The 18535-nt window shown below is 44.2% G+C and overlaps 1 protein-coding gene across 4 annotated transcripts in view; it reads right to left on the bottom strand.

Annotated features, from left to right (window-relative positions):
* MPP7 (membrane palmitoylated protein 7) overlaps positions 1 to 18535 on the bottom strand; it is a 292487-nt gene that overhangs the window by 60362 nt on the left and 213590 nt on the right. For all 4 annotated transcript variants that reach the window (XR_004644410.1, XM_034760180.1, XM_034760179.1 and 1 more), the window contains 5 exons: positions 16266 to 16347; positions 11023 to 11108; positions 9138 to 9212; positions 8304 to 8500; positions 7709 to 7773 (listed from right to left, as the gene is read on the bottom strand). Coding sequence is in view for 3 of the 4 variants with exons in the window: in XM_034760180.1 (XP_034616071.1) it covers positions 7709 to 7773; positions 8304 to 8500; positions 9138 to 9212; positions 11023 to 11108; positions 16266 to 16347 (505 nt within the window). In the remaining variant the exon portion in view is untranslated. The remainder of the gene's footprint in view (positions 1 to 7708; positions 7774 to 8303; positions 8501 to 9137; positions 9213 to 11022; positions 11109 to 16265; positions 16348 to 18535) is intronic.

Genomic DNA, 18535 nt, shown 5'->3' with positions numbered 1-18535 from the left:
CTTTTTACAGATTCAGACTAACACGGCTACCCCTCTGATCCTAGTTCCAGTTATTGTTGGGAGGAGAAGGAGGGCATTTCTTGCAAGTCACAGGATTTTGGGATCATATGTAAATTCACTTTCTGTGAATGGAGACCACCATTCTGAAAGCCCCACTTAGGACACACATCTCTCACTGTATGGTGCAGGTCTTTTGTTTTTGTTAGTGTTTGAAACTATAGAGGCTTCACTTGAGAGCATGTTGGGCTTCATTAAGCACAAATTGCCTACCAACAGAAGTATTGGAGCATAAGCTTTCGTGGGTGAATGCCCACTTCATCAGACGCAAGTCACTTGTGTCTGATGAAGTGGGCATTCACCCACGAAAGCTTATGCTCCAATACTGCTGTTAGTCTTAAAGGTGCCACAGGACCCTCTGTTGCTTGGAACTAGGATATACTTTCCAATGCGTCATAAGCGACCTAGCTGTGGTTACTGAAAAGAGGATCTAGGGGACACCATCTCAAACTATAGCGAAAAACTGTGTCCATTGATACATTGATATTAATTCTATAATGACAAGGCTACTTGTAGACCAGCTATCAGGTTACTGTTGCAGATCTTGCCCACTGAGGCAGTTTCTTTTTCAGTCTACAATAAGAGCATTCCCCAAAGGGATTGGCCATTTACACCATGAGAGATGCCCTTTGGCAATGTATGCTTCTTAAATACAACTGCATACCAATTTCACTATGACAGAATGAGAGACCTTATCCTCTAACTTGGGGCCTTTGAAAGTCCTGGGTTCAAGGCAGGTAGAATTTTACAGCTCTGTTCTATGGAATACCATAAAGGCTCTTTATTAACAAAAGGAGGGAAGTTGGATGGAAACTTCATGGATGAAAGTTAATGACTATAATTCAGGTCTGAGAGTCACTTTCCATAACTGGAGGTTCTTCAAGATGTGTGGTCCCTATCTGTATCCCACTGTCGGTACCCATGTGCTCCATTTGCCCGGGGCCAGAAAATGTTGAAAGCAGACTCTTTAGGTCCACACACATGCCCTTTTTCACCTTGTTCCTCCGACTGAGGAGATAAAGAGCAGAGCGGACCAACCACCGCTCCAGTTCCTTCTCTACAACAAACCAAAAGATGAGCTGAAAGAGAGGGGAAGGAGGGCAGGGAGTGAAATACAGATAAGGACTACACACCTCCAGTTACTATAAGGTAAGTAACTTTCTCTTCTTTGACTGTTGGTCCCTATGCGTATCCCACTGTGGATGCCTGAAAAGCAATACTCAAGTAGGAGGAGGGTGCGAGAATGCATATGGCAGACCCAAATGAGGCAGATGATGTTTCATTGGGGCCATGGGCACAAAGAATATTTGGGCCCCCCCACGCCCCAGGAGCGTCGCAACCGGGAGGCGGGGGGGCGGGAGGTCATGGGGGGCATGCCCACCCACTTTTTAACATGGGCGTAGTAGCCTCAGACAGGCGTGAAATGGCAGCAGGGGCTGCGGCTTTTCCCAGTTGTGGGCTGAGATGGGCCTTAGCCCCCCGTCACTACAGGGTCCCACCCCCTGCTCCTCTTCCCCCAGAGGCCCCACCCTGTGGCCAGGCCAGAAGCCAGAGCCAGGTGGTGGTAAGAGCTACCCAGGGACCTCAGGCCATTGTGGGGAGACCTGGACCCTCTGCCTACCCTGCGTGGCGTGCCAAGGGGCAGGGACATGAGCCGGGGGCTGCTCTTGGGCACCCAGGGCAGATGGAGGATCCTGCGCATTACAATGGAAGTAGCTATCGCTCTTGAAGCCATTTTAGCTGCATCTATCATTCATCAAAGAGTGGTCCTGGCAACCATCTTATCTTCTTCTATGAAAGCCTGGAAACAAGCTCTGCCTTACTGCAGAAGCTTGTCAGCAAAGTCTGCACATTTTGAATAGCTCAGGAAATCGTACTTAGCCATTATAGATGGTAATTGCCTATCCTGAACTGAAGGCTACAGGAAGAGAAGACCTTCCTTCTCAATAAGTTGAGACGCTTGCCCTCCTTATCAGTCAGGATAGTTTGAGGGTTCTGCTGCATATATCGGTCTGTGGCAGCCTGGACCACGAAAAGGTTAGGGACAGGATGAGTGAACAGAAATTCTGCTCCTCTGGCTTGGGACATAGTAAGGTTTCTCTGCCCTCTTTGGAGCAAGGGCACGGGAAGCTGGGACATGCCAGATGGCTCTAAATGGTTCCAGGATGGATTCATTAACAGGGAGCGCTATTCAACTGAAACAAGGGGACTGGAGGATGTCCAGGAGCTTATATTGAAGATCCTGAACTTTCTCAAAAGGAATCTGGAGATGACAATGGCAACCACAATGGTTCCAGTGGAACCACCAGATTTGGTGGGTACTCCTCCTCCTCAATTGGATCAGCTCAGGTTGCCCTCTCAGAGGGGAGGGATGGGACAACCCCTTAGCAGACTGGACCGACTCTTCAAGTCCTACAGCCCCAGTATGGCCAGGAGGATAGACTGAATAGGGGTTGCAGAGGTCTCCATCGTGTGGGGTGTCAAAGGCTGCAAGGCAGGTGATGAGGTAGAGGTTGGTCCCAAGCTGGTCCAGGCCTCCAATTTGGGAAGGCATGTCTTGAAGAAGGAAATAATGGTTCATTCTCCTGAAGAACAGAAGGCTGATTCCGGATCCAATGGCGGTGTCACTGGAGGGAAGTCATAACCTGAAGATGGAAAGGGAGATGGACTCCTCCCAACAAGTCAGCTCCCAGGGTGGAGTCAGGACCTTACTTGAAAGGGAGGGACCCAACAGAGCAGGAGACAACATTTCTGGGAGGGCGAAGATGCCCTCAGGAGGAGCTTGGTCTCGGCATTTAATGGAATATGAGGGGTCCTGTCTGCCAAACCGATGGACCTACAGCAGACACAGTCTGTATCACATCTCTGGAAGACAAAGTTGGTACCTTGGGTAGCCGAGGCTCTCGACAATTGCTCATTGTCAGTACTGATAAATCCTGGGGTTTGTGCTTTGGAGGTACTGAAGTCACCACTGCCGCTGAATTGGTGCTGACAGAGCTCTAGACTTGTGGGTTTTCTTGTCATGCCCCTGAGACTTAGTCTTGGGCTGAGCTTAAAGACTTGCTCATTTTAGGCAGGGCTGAGTCTAATTTCTGTGAAGTGGATTTAGTCTCATACTTATGAGAACACTCCCTGCTCTCCTGTCAAGATCCCATGAGGTATCTGTTGGGGGTAGACTCCCTCATGCCTAAGTCAGATCTCGCAGCAGGAGATACACTCCTTGCTGAGTAAGGCCAATATGGGGGAGGGAAGGGAAGAGGGTTAATTCCCTGGACTGGAAATCATTGCGGCTTTATGGCATTGTCCATTAGGTGCTTCCTAAGGCAAACTTCTTGCCCTTCCTGGGTACGACCGGGGAACAAATGGCAGATATTGCACCTTGCTGCAATGTGGGCTTCCCCCAAGGCAGTAAAAGCAGCATTGGTGGTTGTCGCTGCTCGAGAAGGAGCATGAGCAGGAAAGCACAAATTTTGAAGCCCAGAGTTCTGGACGTAGCCCAGTACCCAAAACAGAGTACAGGGTGGGAGGCACTCTCCAGGTCAGGGAGTCTAACACTAAAACTATCAGATAAACCTTTAAACTCTAAAAACTTCAAAAACTATTTACAGATATATATGCTCACAAATAAAGTAACAAAGCTTGGGACTCTGGAGGTTGCAATCTGGACTATGCAGCAGTGAGAAGAAACTGGAGAGGCGGTCAGTCCTCACTGCTCTATCTCCTTGTCAGAGGCATGAGGTGAACAAGGGCACATGTGTGGACCAGTGGACATTGCTTTCAAAATTCTCCGGCTCTGGGCACATGGAGCGCATACACACCTACCGTAGAATACACTTAGGGACAAGCACTCGAAGAATAATTATGAAGAATCAGGAACAGTGCTTTTAAACTCTTCCCACCCTCATGATGGTCACCAGTAAGGCCTCCTTAATCAACAACCAGAAAAAAGAACAAACTATAGACTTGAAGGGGATGAGGAAGAAAGTCTTGCAAAAACAAACGAGCCTTCAGACTGGGACCACTTTCTGCAGTCTACTTGAAATATTTCTGGCTGACCTCATGAATCGAATGAGTAAGAGATGAACCGCATTGGGAAAACCTTTCAATGGGACCCCTGCTGGCATCCCTAAAGCAGATATCTGTCTCCTCAGGGTTTCATAGGCTGTGCCTTACTCAAAGTCTTCCTGGGAAAATTCTTATACTAGAAGAAGAGGGCAAACATCTACGTGCCATCTTTTACCACTGAACCAGAAATGGAACTTTCCCCAAGTGTCAGGTTAGGTTCTGTTTGTCTAAGCTGTATTTGATGTTAGGTTTGTGGACATTACCCTATCGGTCTGAGAGTTCCTGGTGAATTAGGGATCACTTTTCAAAAACCAATCCTTCAAATGGAGTGTTTTTCTATTTAGGGTGAGGAGTCCCTGGTGAATATGTGAGACACTAGAGCTGAGCCAGAAGGCTGAGGATCAGAACAAGGGGAAGGCGTTTCTCAGACTGGTCCAATTAGTAATTGTAAATATCATGAACAGCAGGGTCAACCTGGCACAATCAAAGCCGCCCCATCTGATCTGAGTGGCTTCAGAACCCAAGGAATCAGAACAAAAGGGGGATGACATATTAGAAGCTTTTGCCCCCACTCCTAACGTATGGCAAAAACAAAATGGCTCCCTCCTTTAGTAACAGATGCAAAACCTGGGACTTGTGATATTCTTGGTTGCTGTGAACAGATCTGATGTTGGTGTCCACCAGTATTTACTGGCTTTCAAGCACACTTACTGGTGCAAGTCCCATTCCCCTGCAAAAGGAATCTTCATGTTTGCTAGTCTGCCTGGAGACAGAGTGACATGGCCACATGGGTAGCAACAAGGGATGTCAAATTGTGTGTTGCCAATTTCATCAGGACTGCAACTTCCTGAGCCCATCTCCTGCTCCAAGTGTCACCTGCCTTACTGATGTCTGATACTGCCGCCATACTATCCATTCAAATCTGCGCTGCTTAATTTCCCTCCTACTTCTAGAATGACAAGGTGATTCCTGTGCTCATGTGTAGGAGAGAGTCACATGTCTCAGTCTCATGGCTGTACTTGGGAAGATGATAAAACAGTGCATAATCTTGGAAAGAGCAGATGGGGCACTGAACTTCTAAGACCCCCGAATGTCCTCATGGAAGGGGAAGCAGATGGAAAGTTCTTCCTAAAACTTGAACTGAGGGGGCATTCTGGTCCTGAGCATTCTCACTAGGCAAATCCAGGACTTTAGTAACCTCTTCTATGAAGGATATGAAGCCCTCTCCATGGCAAAAACTCATGCTTGCTCTTGTGGAAGAGGATGGCTTTCATGTCAGAAAAACACTCACCCTCTTCCATGTAAGTCTTGAGAACGCTGGAGGTGGCAGCTAGTGATAGACTGCCCCTAGAGCATTTGATGTGAGGAAGAGGGGAACTGAAGAACAAATGTTTGTGACATCCCACCAGCCTACCCTCTTATGAAGGCATCACAACCTTCCAAGGACTTAATGCAGCATCCAAGGGGATGGCAACTGCAGCCTACTTTGCCCCAAAGAGACCTTTAAGAAGGGAATTAAGGCTTACTGATTGTTCCTGAGATGCTGTAGCTTCAAGGAGATATGAGCAAAGAATGGTGTGTGTGTGGGTGCTAACATCATCTGGGCTTTACAAATGCAGAGCTAAAGAGGGCAAGGTGGGATCAAGACAAGAATGAGCAATGCTCACCAGACTGCAGCCTTCTCTAAGTCACAGCCTTGGAATTTCCCATTCAGCATGGTCTGCCTACCCGGTGTCTACATGGTAAGGGGATCTGCATCTTTTCATATCTACCCTCCCTCTCATGAAAGCTTCCAGGCAGGAGACTGTCACAGAGAGAACCACACTAACCCCACATTCATTATAGTGTTCAATGCACCTCTTGGAAAGCACTATTGCCACCATAATCAAGATCCATTTGTTTAAGGAGCCTCCTATTCAGCCACAAGGTAGTGAACAACTGGAGACTAGCAGCTACAAACTGAGCTAAAAAGTTAGCTACACTGGGGCAGAGCAACTTTAACGAGAACCTAGAAAAGCAGTAGATCAGTTGCCAACTGGGGGTGTTTCCCACAGAACGGGTTATTCTGTGGCAGCATACTAAAAATACTACAAAGATTGGACTCAGAATTATGTCAATTTACAACTATAATTTATGCCTTTGGGCTTCACAGCATGTTATTGGGGTATTTTTAGTCAATATCATTTTATAACAAATAGGGGATACTAAAACACAAAAGCTATTTAAATAACAGTAAGTATCTAACCTAAAAGCCAGGGGGTGAGTTACAGAAAATTCTAACCTCAACACTGAACAAATTCAACATTTAGATGTATTTAACTTTGTTTTCTTAATGTGACACCATATATGACATAATCCATTGTCTGCTGTTATATCCCCCAACTTCTTTGATTTTGTTGTAGTTTTAACAGTATACCCACTGGGCATTGGAGTCTGAATATTTCTAGTTAAACGCATAAAAAACATCTTTGCATTTAAGATTTAGAGTCTTTTGTAGCTTGATTATTTCTCATACTGTGCTCACTTTGTTATGAGCCTGTACAACCGAAAGAAATAACAGGTCAAGTGAAAAATATAAGAATATTTAAAACAGATGTTAATATAAATTCCAGTGGAGAGAATATATTTATTTCTACATATAGATTTACTTGGAGATTATTTTTCTTCATATTGTATAACTACTGTATTTAAAAATCAAGACCATTAAAATGTTTTGTTTTTTTTAAACAGAAGGTAAGAAATGCTTACAACTAAGGATTCCCAAACTCTTTTCCAGCATGACCCCATTTTAATGAAGTCTTTCCTGTTGGGACCCCAGACAGCACGGAGGATGCCATATGGAAGAGCAAAATGGCGTCCTCCAGGCATTGTGACCTCACATGCAAGGTCATGCTGGGCAGAGCAAAATGGCGTCCTCCGCACATTAGGGATCGCTGCGATCCCATCTACTGATGACGCGATCCCATTTGGTGTCACGACCCACGGTTTGGGAACCACTGGCTTGTACTGAAGCCTGTAAAGAATCTATGCCCCCTTATTTTTAAAAGATACATATGTGCTATTTGTGGGCGGGGGGAGGGGGCGCGGAAGCAATATTTACAGACATAAGGGTATCTGGCCTTTTATCTCACTTGATATTAATTCCACCATGGTGATGATGAAGTGCTACAGAATGGGGCCCACAGTATTTACATGTATGAAAATACAAATCTTTTTTGGACTTCAACAAGCAAAACACCCATTGACTTTTACAGTTATTACATATTCTAAGTCTAAGGGTTGGGCCCTGAATATTTTAATAAGTCAGCAAGTTGAGAGCAATTGTAGTTTGAACTGTAGGAACGAATCATAATAATTACAGTTTATACACATTATCTCAAAAAGAAAAGCATTTTAATGTATGTGTGTATATAAATAAATAAATAAATAAATAAATAAATAAATGCATGCTTTTCTTTTTGAGATAATGTGATTCAGGAGCTATTGTACCCTGGAGTAGTACATCCTCTTGACTGGGCTGAAACAAATGTTGTTCTAAGGTTAGAGATCAAAGAGCATGACTTCTATTCCAGGTTAACAGACTTACATGATTTTCTGTTGGAAATTTTCAGTTGCTGCATATGTACTTCTGGTCTTTTCAATGCAAATCTCCTACAATATTGGAGGGGGTAAAGGGAGAGAGAGAAAAAGACACAAACTCCTCAGTTTTCAGTGCGAGTTTGGGATTAATAAACACTCAGCATCATGAAACTATTGTAAAATATCCTGAAAGATTTTTTTTAAATTAACCCAAAACAATACAATCTATTCAAGTGCTATTAAATCCCAGGGTCTTAAATTTTTGTAAGCTCTCCAAAAACTGCTGTAGCTCTTTTTCCTGAATAGTACATCAATGTGACTACAGATACTGAAGTGCTATTTTCCATATGGCTTTTCTTCCAAACTGGATCAGCATTATTCTATCAGTCATTATTTATTCCAGACAGACAAGGAAGGAAATCCAAACTATTTGGACAAGGAGATTCCAAGTTCAGTTATTTTACCACAATGCAAGGTTTCAAAGTTGATCATAACCTTGTAATCCACAAACACTTGTATGACAACCATGCTGATCTAAAGGCTTTGCAAAGAAATGTATAAGTATACAAACAAAAATGAAACTATGTACCACAGTAGCTCACCTCTCCTGGAAATGTTTTGAAGGGATCAATCCTGCTCTGGGATTGGAATCACCTTCATGTCTAGCCTGCCACCAGGTTGCATCATCTTGGCTCATGATCTGAAGGATATCTCCTTTTCTGAAAGAAAGCCCAGCTTCTTTACAAGGTATTGCTTTATCCTCAGTAGGATCATAGTCAAATAGGGCTTTGATAAACATCTGGAAGGAAGAGCGTTTTATTTAAGATTAACAATATCCTTAAATACAAACCATAGGTTTATCCCATTTTTTATTTGCATTTACTGCAAAGAACTCCAAACTAAATTATGCAATGTTATAAAAATGTATTGCTGTAAAATGTTTACGTGGAAGTCTACATTAAGAATGTTTTAGTCTGTATAACTTGAAGCCAGTGTCCAGTGAACATAAAGACTAAAACAGCCTGCTCCGAAAGGAAAATGAGACGTGGGATTTCACTGGTGGACTTCATGACTGTAAGAAGAAGTGGAGATGCACAACTTCCATGGACTGAGGTACTCCCTTGGTAACTTTCTCTTCCCCCACTCACATGGGTGGAGGTAGAGAGGATTCAGAAGCGAGCTGAGTTCTAGAGGTGGACCTACTCAAGTCTACCCAAAGTCATTGGTTATATGTGAGAGTCCTCTAACCCTACACTGGGATCCATTTAAATGCCTGGTATGTGAGGGGTTGGCTGTATAGCATCCCTCCCCATTGATGACTTAGTAAAGTTTCATCCTGCTGCTTAAATCCAGCCCTGTGTCTGTCTTCCTACATCACGTCCTGATAAAAAGAGTCACTGCAACTGTCATATGAAACATCCTTAAGTAGGGCTTACCTTGCCTTCTATTGTGGGTGTTTCCTCTTTGATACTAGGTATAATTTTAAACGTAATTGCTCCTTGAGACTGAGCCTGATTAATATTTTGAACAGAAAACAAATTGAGAATTACTTTCTCAAAATTTTAAACAATACAGTGAGTCTAAAAGCAAACAAGAGGGACCCCAAATTAATGCAAAGATAGTCAAAATGCAGCCCATATATGACCCATGGAATTCTATAATGCCAAAATATGGAGCGGTGAACTGTGAAGATCAAAGGTTCTGGTTTGCAATGCTTCATTTTGATCTGTGTACCACTGCTCACGGTAAAGATGAAAGCTGAGAAGCTGGGACCTGCAGTTTCAGAGGCTGACGTTCCATATTAAAGATGAGGGAAAAGGCAATTTTTCAGTTTTATGTACATCGGATACAGCCCCAAGTCTCCTGGCAAAGTTTGGAATACTCCAACTAACATTATACCATTCAAAAACTGACAAACATTCTAACAGGTTTGTGCCACAACTGTAGCATAAAACTGTTTTTCTTGGAATTTATTCTTTTGGCAAGTTAAAAAGACCAGAACAAGGAAAACATTTTTGAACAGACTGTGTTCTAAAGAGAAAAAAAAAAAGTAAGTCTTCAAACAAGTTAACCATTATCAACCACCTCATCCACTCCTCTCTCCCTATGCTCTATTTAAAGTGTGTGTGTCTGGCTGAATTTTACTTATAAACCACAATATAGTCCCACTGCCTGACATTTTACATTGAAGGAAGTGCTAATTAGTTGTAGACTCTGCTACTATTGCATGCAGAATATTCCATAAAAACTAGCACAATGCAACAGACAGCCAACGATTCAAGCAAAATGGAAACAGGTCTGTTCACTACTAAGTGAGACATACTTCTGCCTGCAAGCCTGCAATCCAAAAGTTTACTGTTTGACAAAACAGCAGCCAAGTTCTTATTTCACCAGCATTGGGATTGAAAACAGTAATACGGTTAACCATTGAAAATGGCTCCAACTAGCTTCTGATGTTTATATTGTACTTCAGTAAGGTAAATGGGGGAACTGTTCACACCTTTGCTATTGCGTTTCTGGAGATTGCTTTTTTACAAATATTAATTCTGCAGGAAAATACACTTCAATAGGGAACACAAAACCATAGAGCAGGCATAGAATACCATAGGAAGGTCAACATTTGAAGTTAATCATGTTGTCTATTGAGCCAAACATTTAAAGCAAGCCAGTCAATTTAATGGGGGCATCCACACATGTACTTGCATAGCAAAGACTACCTCAACAACAGAAAAACTTAGCAATACATTTTTTCAAAAATAATATGTCTGAAAATAGATTAAGTTATGAATTGTGTGATATTTTTCCAAACTTACAAGTTTATATGGCTATTAGCAATGGTGTAGTTTAGAGGAGCATAAGCTGGGAAAGCACAACAGCAGTAGTATAATTCATACTCATCAAGTAACACTTCATATTAAGGTTCCATTTATAAATACTTTACAAAAGGTTAATATATAAATAATAGATATTAAAAATAAATAGCTAATCAATTGTTACAAATTTAGCGTCCAGCAGATCAGTGTTTCTATATCCATTGTTTAACAACCACCTGTATCACTTCTGACTGATGTGCACATAACTACCTATAACACAAACCACTTAGATCTGTAACATGCTTATCTGTAACATCTATTCACCCTTTATAAAAAAAATGTTAATATAAAAAATACAACCCATCATCAAGGCCCAGGGAGACACAGGGATGCAAATGATAGTACAGGGAAAAAACAGCACTGATATACTTTTTAAAAATAGGCACCTCTGAAACAGCAAAACTAATTACTTTTTCTAAACAGGTTTTAAAACGTGTTTGTTACTTACCAAAATTTGTATTATTTCTTCAGGTTTTTTATCATCTACAGGAATCCCATTGACTTCCCTAAGTTCATCACCAATGTGAATAAGACCTATGCATTGAGAAATATTTATTTTGTTGTCGAATGGTTGTGTTTAATAGAAAAGGTGCACAGTCAGCATTAAGTCCTTCTACATTTCTTTTTAAATGTTTATCCCTTCTAAGCTAGGCACTGATGTCTGCATCTTTCCTCCAGATACTGTAGAAACATGAATACATAGTGAACACTACTGTACCCAATATCATCATGAATAATCTAGAGAGATTTGGTCATTTCTCTTCCTTCCCTCCAAAAGTTAACAGGTATCTCCAATATTCCCAGTAGTTCAGATACTGGCACTAGAAATGTGGTATATTTATTTTCTTTCAACTTCTATTGCTTTCCTTTTGACACCCAGAGTAGGGTGACCAGGTGTCTGGTTTTTGACTGGAACACCCAGTCGAAAAGGGACCCTGGCAGCTCTGGTCAGCACCACCAACAGGGCCATTAAAAGCCCGGTTGGCGGTGCTGCGGACTAGTCCCTATCTGTCCTGGGGCACCGTGCTGTGCCCCGGAAGTGGCCAGCAGGTCCGGCTTCTAGAAGGGGGGGCCACGGGGCTCCGCACGCTGCCCCCACCCCGAGCACCAGCTCCACACTCCCAGCCAATGGGAGCTGGGGGGGGGGCGCGCTAGGGAGGGAGAGACGTGCTTGTGGGTGAGAGCAGTGCGCACACCGCAAGGCCTCCGGCCTCCCCGCCTAGGAGCCAGACCTGCTGGCTGTTTCCAGGGCACAGCACGGAGCCGGCACAGGCAGCCACCTGCCTTAGCGCTGCTGACTGGGAGCCGCCCAAGGTAAGCCCGCACCCCAACCCCAAGCCCCAACCCTAATCCCCCCCAAACCCAGAGTCCCCTCCTGCATCCCAAACCCCTCATCCCCAGCCCCAACCCAGAACCCTCACCCCCCTCCTGCACCCCAACCCCTGCCTCAACCCACAGCCCCCTCCTGCACTCCAAATCCCTTGGTCCCACGCCCCAGCCTGGAGCTCCATCCTCACCCCAAACCCTTCATTCCTGGCCCCCAGCCCAGAGCCTCACCCCTCCCACACTCCAACTCCCTGCCTCAACCCACAGCCTCCTCCCACATTCCAAATCTCTCGGCCTGACCAGCCAGCCCAGAGCTCCCTCCTGCACCCTGAACCTCTCATTTCTGGCCACATGCCGGAGCCCGCACCCCCATTTATAGCCCTCACGCCCTCCCATACCCTAACCCCCTGTCCCAGCCCTGTAAAAGTGAGTGAGGGTGAGGGAGAGCAAGCCACCGAGGGAGGAGGAAATGTAGTGGGCGGGGTCTCGGGGCAGGGCTAGGGTGTTTGGTTGTGTGCCAATAGAAAGTTGGCAACCCTAACCAACAGTGAGTGCTAATTTATGGTCCAATTCTGTAACGTGCTGAGCACCATCAATGTGAGTCAATGACATGTTGCAAAACTGATCATGTAGCAACTTTTTCAGAATTACTAAGTTACAATTTTAGCAGAAATATTAAAAGTTCCAAACACTTTTTAAATAGTTCAGAAATCATTACACTAAACCAGTGGTTTTCAAACTGTGGGTCGCGACCCAGTACTGGGTTGCGGAAGGTAAGGTATTGGGTCACAGCGGCTCTGGTCAGCACCACCGACCAAGCCGTCAAAAGTCCCGTCGGCAGTGCTGTCCAGCTAAGGCAGGTTAGTCCCTACCTGTTCCAACACTGCGCTGTGCTCCCGGAAGCAGCCAGCAGCAGGTCCGGCTCCTAGGTGGGGGAGCCACGGGGCTCCGTGTGCTGCCCCTGTCCCGAGCACCGGCTCCACACTCCCATTGGCTAGGAACAGACCATTGGAAGCTGGGGAGGGGGAGCGGTGCCTGCGGGTGAGAACCTACGACCTGTGAGAACCCTGCCTCTGCACCCTGGCTGCTGACCCGGAGCCAAGCCTGTGCCCCAAGCCCTGCCTCAAACCTGGAGCCTCTTCCTGCACCCCAAACCCTTCATCCCTGTCCCCACCCTAGAGCCTGCACCCCCAGCCCAGTGCCCTGATCCCCTCCAGTATCCCAACCCTCTGCCCCAGCCCTGAGCCCCTCTCACATCCCAAACCCCTCCTCCCCAGCTCCACTGGGTCGCGGGCATCAACGATTTTCTTCAACTGGGTCGCCAGAAAATAAGTTTGAAAACCACTGCACTAAACAACTACTGACAGAAAGTGAGAGGTAAAATTCACTTTCCTGACACAAGTAAAAGGAAGGAAAAATTGTGTTGCAGAGAAAAAAGGTTTGTCCAGAAAGGAGGATAGGAGACACTTGATATCGATTTAATTGGGCCACAATTTTATTATATACATGTCTGGGACTACCCGGCAGATAAAGTGTAAAGTGCAGGCAAATCTATGTTTATTCAAATAACTACCCGGGGCTTCCACCAGCCCCCCTTCATTTTTCATCCAGGTCCCCCAGCCAACCCGTGGCTTGGACCATACCATCCTCCCCACCCTCATAGGAGGGTTAAGGTGAGCTATATGAAAGGGGGTTTGGCTCCCTGCCGTACCAATCATGAAAGTCCCCTTTCCGTTCCTTTATCTAGCACCTCCTTGCTACCTTGCTTGCTGCATGGAGAAAGGGCTTCCAACGCCCAGGGCTTTCATCTTTAAAGCTTTCCACCCTCTCATTCCAAGAGGGTGAGTCAGCACCGCAAAGCACTACCACTCAAATTTTGCTGTAATTTCTGACTTCCTTTCCCCCACATCCCTCACCATAAAGCATTGCTGCCTTCCTTTGGCAAGCCCGAACAACGTTCCCCTTGCTTCAGGTGCGGTGAATCCAACAATTGAAGGTTTTGGAGTCTGTGATATCAGTGACATTTGCCACCTACAGGTGAGGCAGTTAAATATTTTTTAATGCTATCCAAGTGCAATGGAGAACTCCCATTTACAAAAGTAAATACAAGACATTATACATACAATAGCAAATATCAATGCATTTAGATTAGGTTTCAAAATCAATTCTATGCCCATTAAATTCTTCTGAGCCTTTAAGAGGCATGCTATGCCTCATCATCACTGGAAAATACTTCTCTATTTGCACTGAAGTTACTGCATTTCCTTCAAATATTTAACATGCAATGAACAATATATAATTTATATATAATTTTACTGCATGTTAAATATCTTCCTTGGTCAGGATTAGTTTATACAGGATGTCTATATGTAAAATGATGAATAACTAATTAAACAACCAAATTAAAACCCCATGTATCATTAAACCCATCCACTTCTGCTCCTCTTTGAAGACATAACCTAAGATAGTGTTGTGCAAACTTTTCCAGTTGTACCCCTCTCACTATTAACAGAATCTGTCTGCATCCCCTCCATTACTGCACAGCCAAGGCTTCCTGAGCAGCAGAGCTTGGGCTGAAGGCAGAGCTGAGGGCGGAATTGTGGATAGGGGAGGAGCTGGGGCTAGACCAGAGCTGGTCTGGGGACAGGGCAGGGGGTGGAGTGGAGATGGAGTGGGACTGGGGGCTTAACAGGTTTGGGACAGAGCTGGTCTGGGGGTGGAGCGGGGCTGGAAACATGGCACTCCCTCCCTGCTCCCCACGAGGACTAACCCAAGCCTGGAAGCAGGACAGGGCTGGGGGAGGAGCGAGGCTGGAAGTGTGGCGTTCCCTCCCCACCCCCATGGGGGCTAGCCCAGGCCCCTCTGCGCATCCCTCCAAACATTCCTCCGTGCTCCCGCGGGGGGTCATGCCCCACAATTTGGGGACCATTGATCTAAGACAAAATTACTATCTACATTTAGTGCCTATACTAGAGATGGGCATACTCGTTTGTAGAAAATAAGAATTGAACCCAACGGTTGTAAAGAATGCAGATCATTTTTAAATTTTTGCACAGTTCACCTCCTATTTTCAGTATAAACATAATACAGAGAGCACAGCTACTATTGCACTATTTATGATCCATCCAGAAACAGAAAGCATGAGAAATCTACAAAGAACATCTATTCTAACAAATCCTTGAATTGTTATCTGAACTAAACCAATCTTTGCACGTATCAGCATTTCTAAGCACAAATCTGTCAAGTAATAAACAATAATTGATAAAAATTATTGTGCTTTTTCATTTAATAACTCAAAAATACTAAATCATTTCCACATTTCGTTCAACAGGAAATCACAGAATCATAGAATATTAGGGTTGGAAGAAGAGACTTCAGGAGGTCATCTAGTCCAATCCCCTGCTCAAAGCAGGACCAACACCAACTGGGGATTGGTCCTGCTTTGAGCAGGGGGTTGGACTGGATGACATCCTAAGATCCCTTCCAACCCTGATATTCTATGATCTATGATGAATCATCCCAGCCTAGTCTGACCTCCTGCACAATGTAGGCCACAGAATCTCACCCACCCACTCCCGCAACAAACCCCTAACCTATGTCTGAGCCACTGAAGTCCTCAAATCATGGTTTAAAGACTTCAGACACGACTTGCCCTGAATCCACGTTGACTGTTTCTGATCACCTTCCTCTCCTCCAAGTGCTTCAAAATGGATTCCTTGAGGACCTGCTCTATGATTTTGCCAGGGACTGAAGTGAGGCTGACCGGTCTGTAGTTCCCCAGGTTCTCTTTCTTCCCTTTTTAAAATATGGGCACTATATTTGCCTTTTTCCAATCGTCCGGGATCTCCCCCGATTGCCATGAATTTTCAAAGATAATGGCCAATGGCTCTGCAATCATATCAGCCAACTCCCTCAGCACCCCTGGATGCATTAGATCTGGACCCATGGACTTGTGCACATCCCGCTTTTCTAAACAGTCCTTAACCTGTTCTTTCTCTACTGAGGGCTGCTCACCTCCTCCCCATACTGTGTTGCCCAGTGCAGCAGTCTGGGAGCTGACCTTGTCTGTGAAAACCGAGGGGAAAAAAAATCATTGAGTACTTCAGCTTTTTCCACATCATCTGTAACTATGTTGCCTCCCTCATTAAGTAAGGGTCCCACACTTTCCCTGACCTTCACCATTCCTTTTCCCTAGCATCACCAGCTCCAAAATACCACACTGGAAGATGACCCAACTCCCGGTTATCTTTGTATGCATCTCACTAGTCACTCACTCTCTCCCACACTCACCTCACTCTCTTACACACTTGCCCTTTTCTGAGTTAAATAATTTGAATGATTAGTGACAAAAAAGACCTCTCTTACCACTTCTGTCAGCAGCTCCTCCTCGCATTATTCTAGCCACCACAATTGCACCAGTATGTTCTTCCCTTTTAATAGTAGCCCCCTTAAAAAAAAAAAAAGATTTTGGTAAGTCTTAGCATAATTTAAATGCACTGGACTAGAAAACATTTTAAATGTTAAATTGCAAGCTGTAATGATGTATACTGTAGTCCAAAAACAGAAATGGCACCTGTTAATAAAAATCTGTTATTACATGAAATATATTTATTATTACATACACATTTCTGTTTGTATCAGGTTGATAGAACAAGAGAGATTTCTATCTTATACAATCGGTCACTTGTTCAATTCTTTTCAGGAGGCTAGCAATAACCCATCCATTTTGCACAGGTGTGGTATTTGTACTCAGGACATGCCTACACTGCAATAAAACACCTGTGGCTGGCCTGTGTCAGCTGGCTTGGGCTCGTGGGGCTTCGACTCCGGGGCTATAAAATTGCAGTGTAGACATTCAGGCTCGGGCTGGAGCCTGGGCTCTGGGACCCTGTGACAGGGGCAGGTTCCAGAGCTCAGGCTTCAGCCTAATCCTGAACATCTATACTGAATTTTGATAGCCCTGCAGCCCAAGCCATCTGACACAGGCCAGCCGCAGGTGTTTTACTGCAATATAGACATATCCTTATTATGCATCTGAGGGGAACATGAAAACAATATAATTTTGGCCTTTAATATTTCCCCTAAGTGTACAGGGCTATACTATTTGTACTTGGTCAGCCTCTAGACTTGCACTTATGTACTGCTAAAAATTGAAAAACAATATATATAGTAAAGTTCCTGCATAAAAAGAGGCCATGTTGCCAAACACACAAAATGTTTTTTTGCACATATTTAGCTAACATTTATGCCTTTAAAACAAAACAAACACACACACACACACACACACACACAAGTGGCTACTTTATTTTTTCACAAAGGAGTCTTTAAGAATCATCCAAGAAACAAAGACAAAATGATCTGGACAAATTTGAGAAATGGTCTGAGGTGCTCCACTTAGGAAGAAACAATCTATTTCACACATACAGACTGTCTAGGAAGGAGTACGGCAGAAAGGGATCTAGGGGTTATAGTGGACCACAAGCTAAATATGAGTCAACAGTGTGATGCTGTTGCAAAAAAAGCAAACATGATTCTGGGATGCATTAACAGGTGTGTTGTGAGCTAGACACGAGAAGTCATTCTTCCGCTCTACTCTGCGCTGGTTAGGCCTCAACTGGAGTATTGTGTCCAGTTCTGGGCACCGCATTTCAAGAAAGATGTGGAGAGACTGGAGAGGGTCCAGAGAAGAGCAATAAGAATGATTAAAGGTCTTGAGAACATGACCTATGAAGGAAGGCTGAAAGAATTGGGTTTGTTTAGTTTGGAAAAGAGAAGACTGAGAGGGGACATGATAGCAGTTTTCAGATATCTAAAAGGGTGTCATAAGGAGGAGGGAGAAAACTTGTTCACCTTAGCCTCTAAGGATAGAGCAAGAAGCAATGGGCTTAAACTGCAGCAAGGGAGGTTTAGGTTGGACATTAGGAAAAAGTTCCTAACTGTCAGAGTGGTTAAACACTGGAATAAACTGGGAGGTTATGGAATCTCCATCTCTGGAGATATTTAAGAGTAGGTTAGATAAATGTCTTTCTGCGATGGTCTAGACAGTATTTGGTCCTGCCATGAGGGCAGGGGACTGGACTCGACCTCTCGAGGTCCCTTCTAGTCCTAGAATCTATGGCTTTGGAAAATCATCCTATTCTGTAGCACTGATCTAGAATGCATATAAGGGAGAATTCATACAGTTCAGAAATGTGGGACATTTCCTGTATCTGTCATAATTGTGTTTTAACAATTAGCAACTAAATAAAGCATAAATAAATAATTTTTTTATCCAGTAGCTGTTTAGCAGCCTGTGTGAGAAGACTGAAGTCAACTCTTAGTGAGCTGCTGTCTATAGCACAAAATTACCATTAAAACTAGCAACTTGCTGGTATTCTCAATAGAGACAGAAAGTAATAAATAGAGGAGGGTTAACATGGAGTCTGAACAACTGATTATCTTCAATAGATATTTCTTCTCAGCAGGATGGAAGCACACAAGTAGGATAGTGTGGGGAAGCTTGCTGTTGAGGTACCAGTAAAAGCAACTAAATAACAGGCCCTAAAATTGAGACACCTCGCATTCACCTGAAAATTTCTAAAGAAGCGAAGCAAAACTGAACTTTGAATGAAAAACCCATGTTTAAAGAAAATAAG

The sequence above is a fragment of the Trachemys scripta genome, chromosome 2 (genome assembly GCF_013100865.1).
Source record: "Trachemys scripta elegans isolate TJP31775 chromosome 2, CAS_Tse_1.0, whole genome shotgun sequence".
In the NCBI taxonomy this organism is placed as follows: domain Eukaryota; kingdom Metazoa; phylum Chordata; order Testudines; family Emydidae; genus Trachemys; species Trachemys scripta.
Note: the sequence above shows the minus strand (reverse complement) of the source record. Positions and strands in the feature narration are given on the sequence as shown.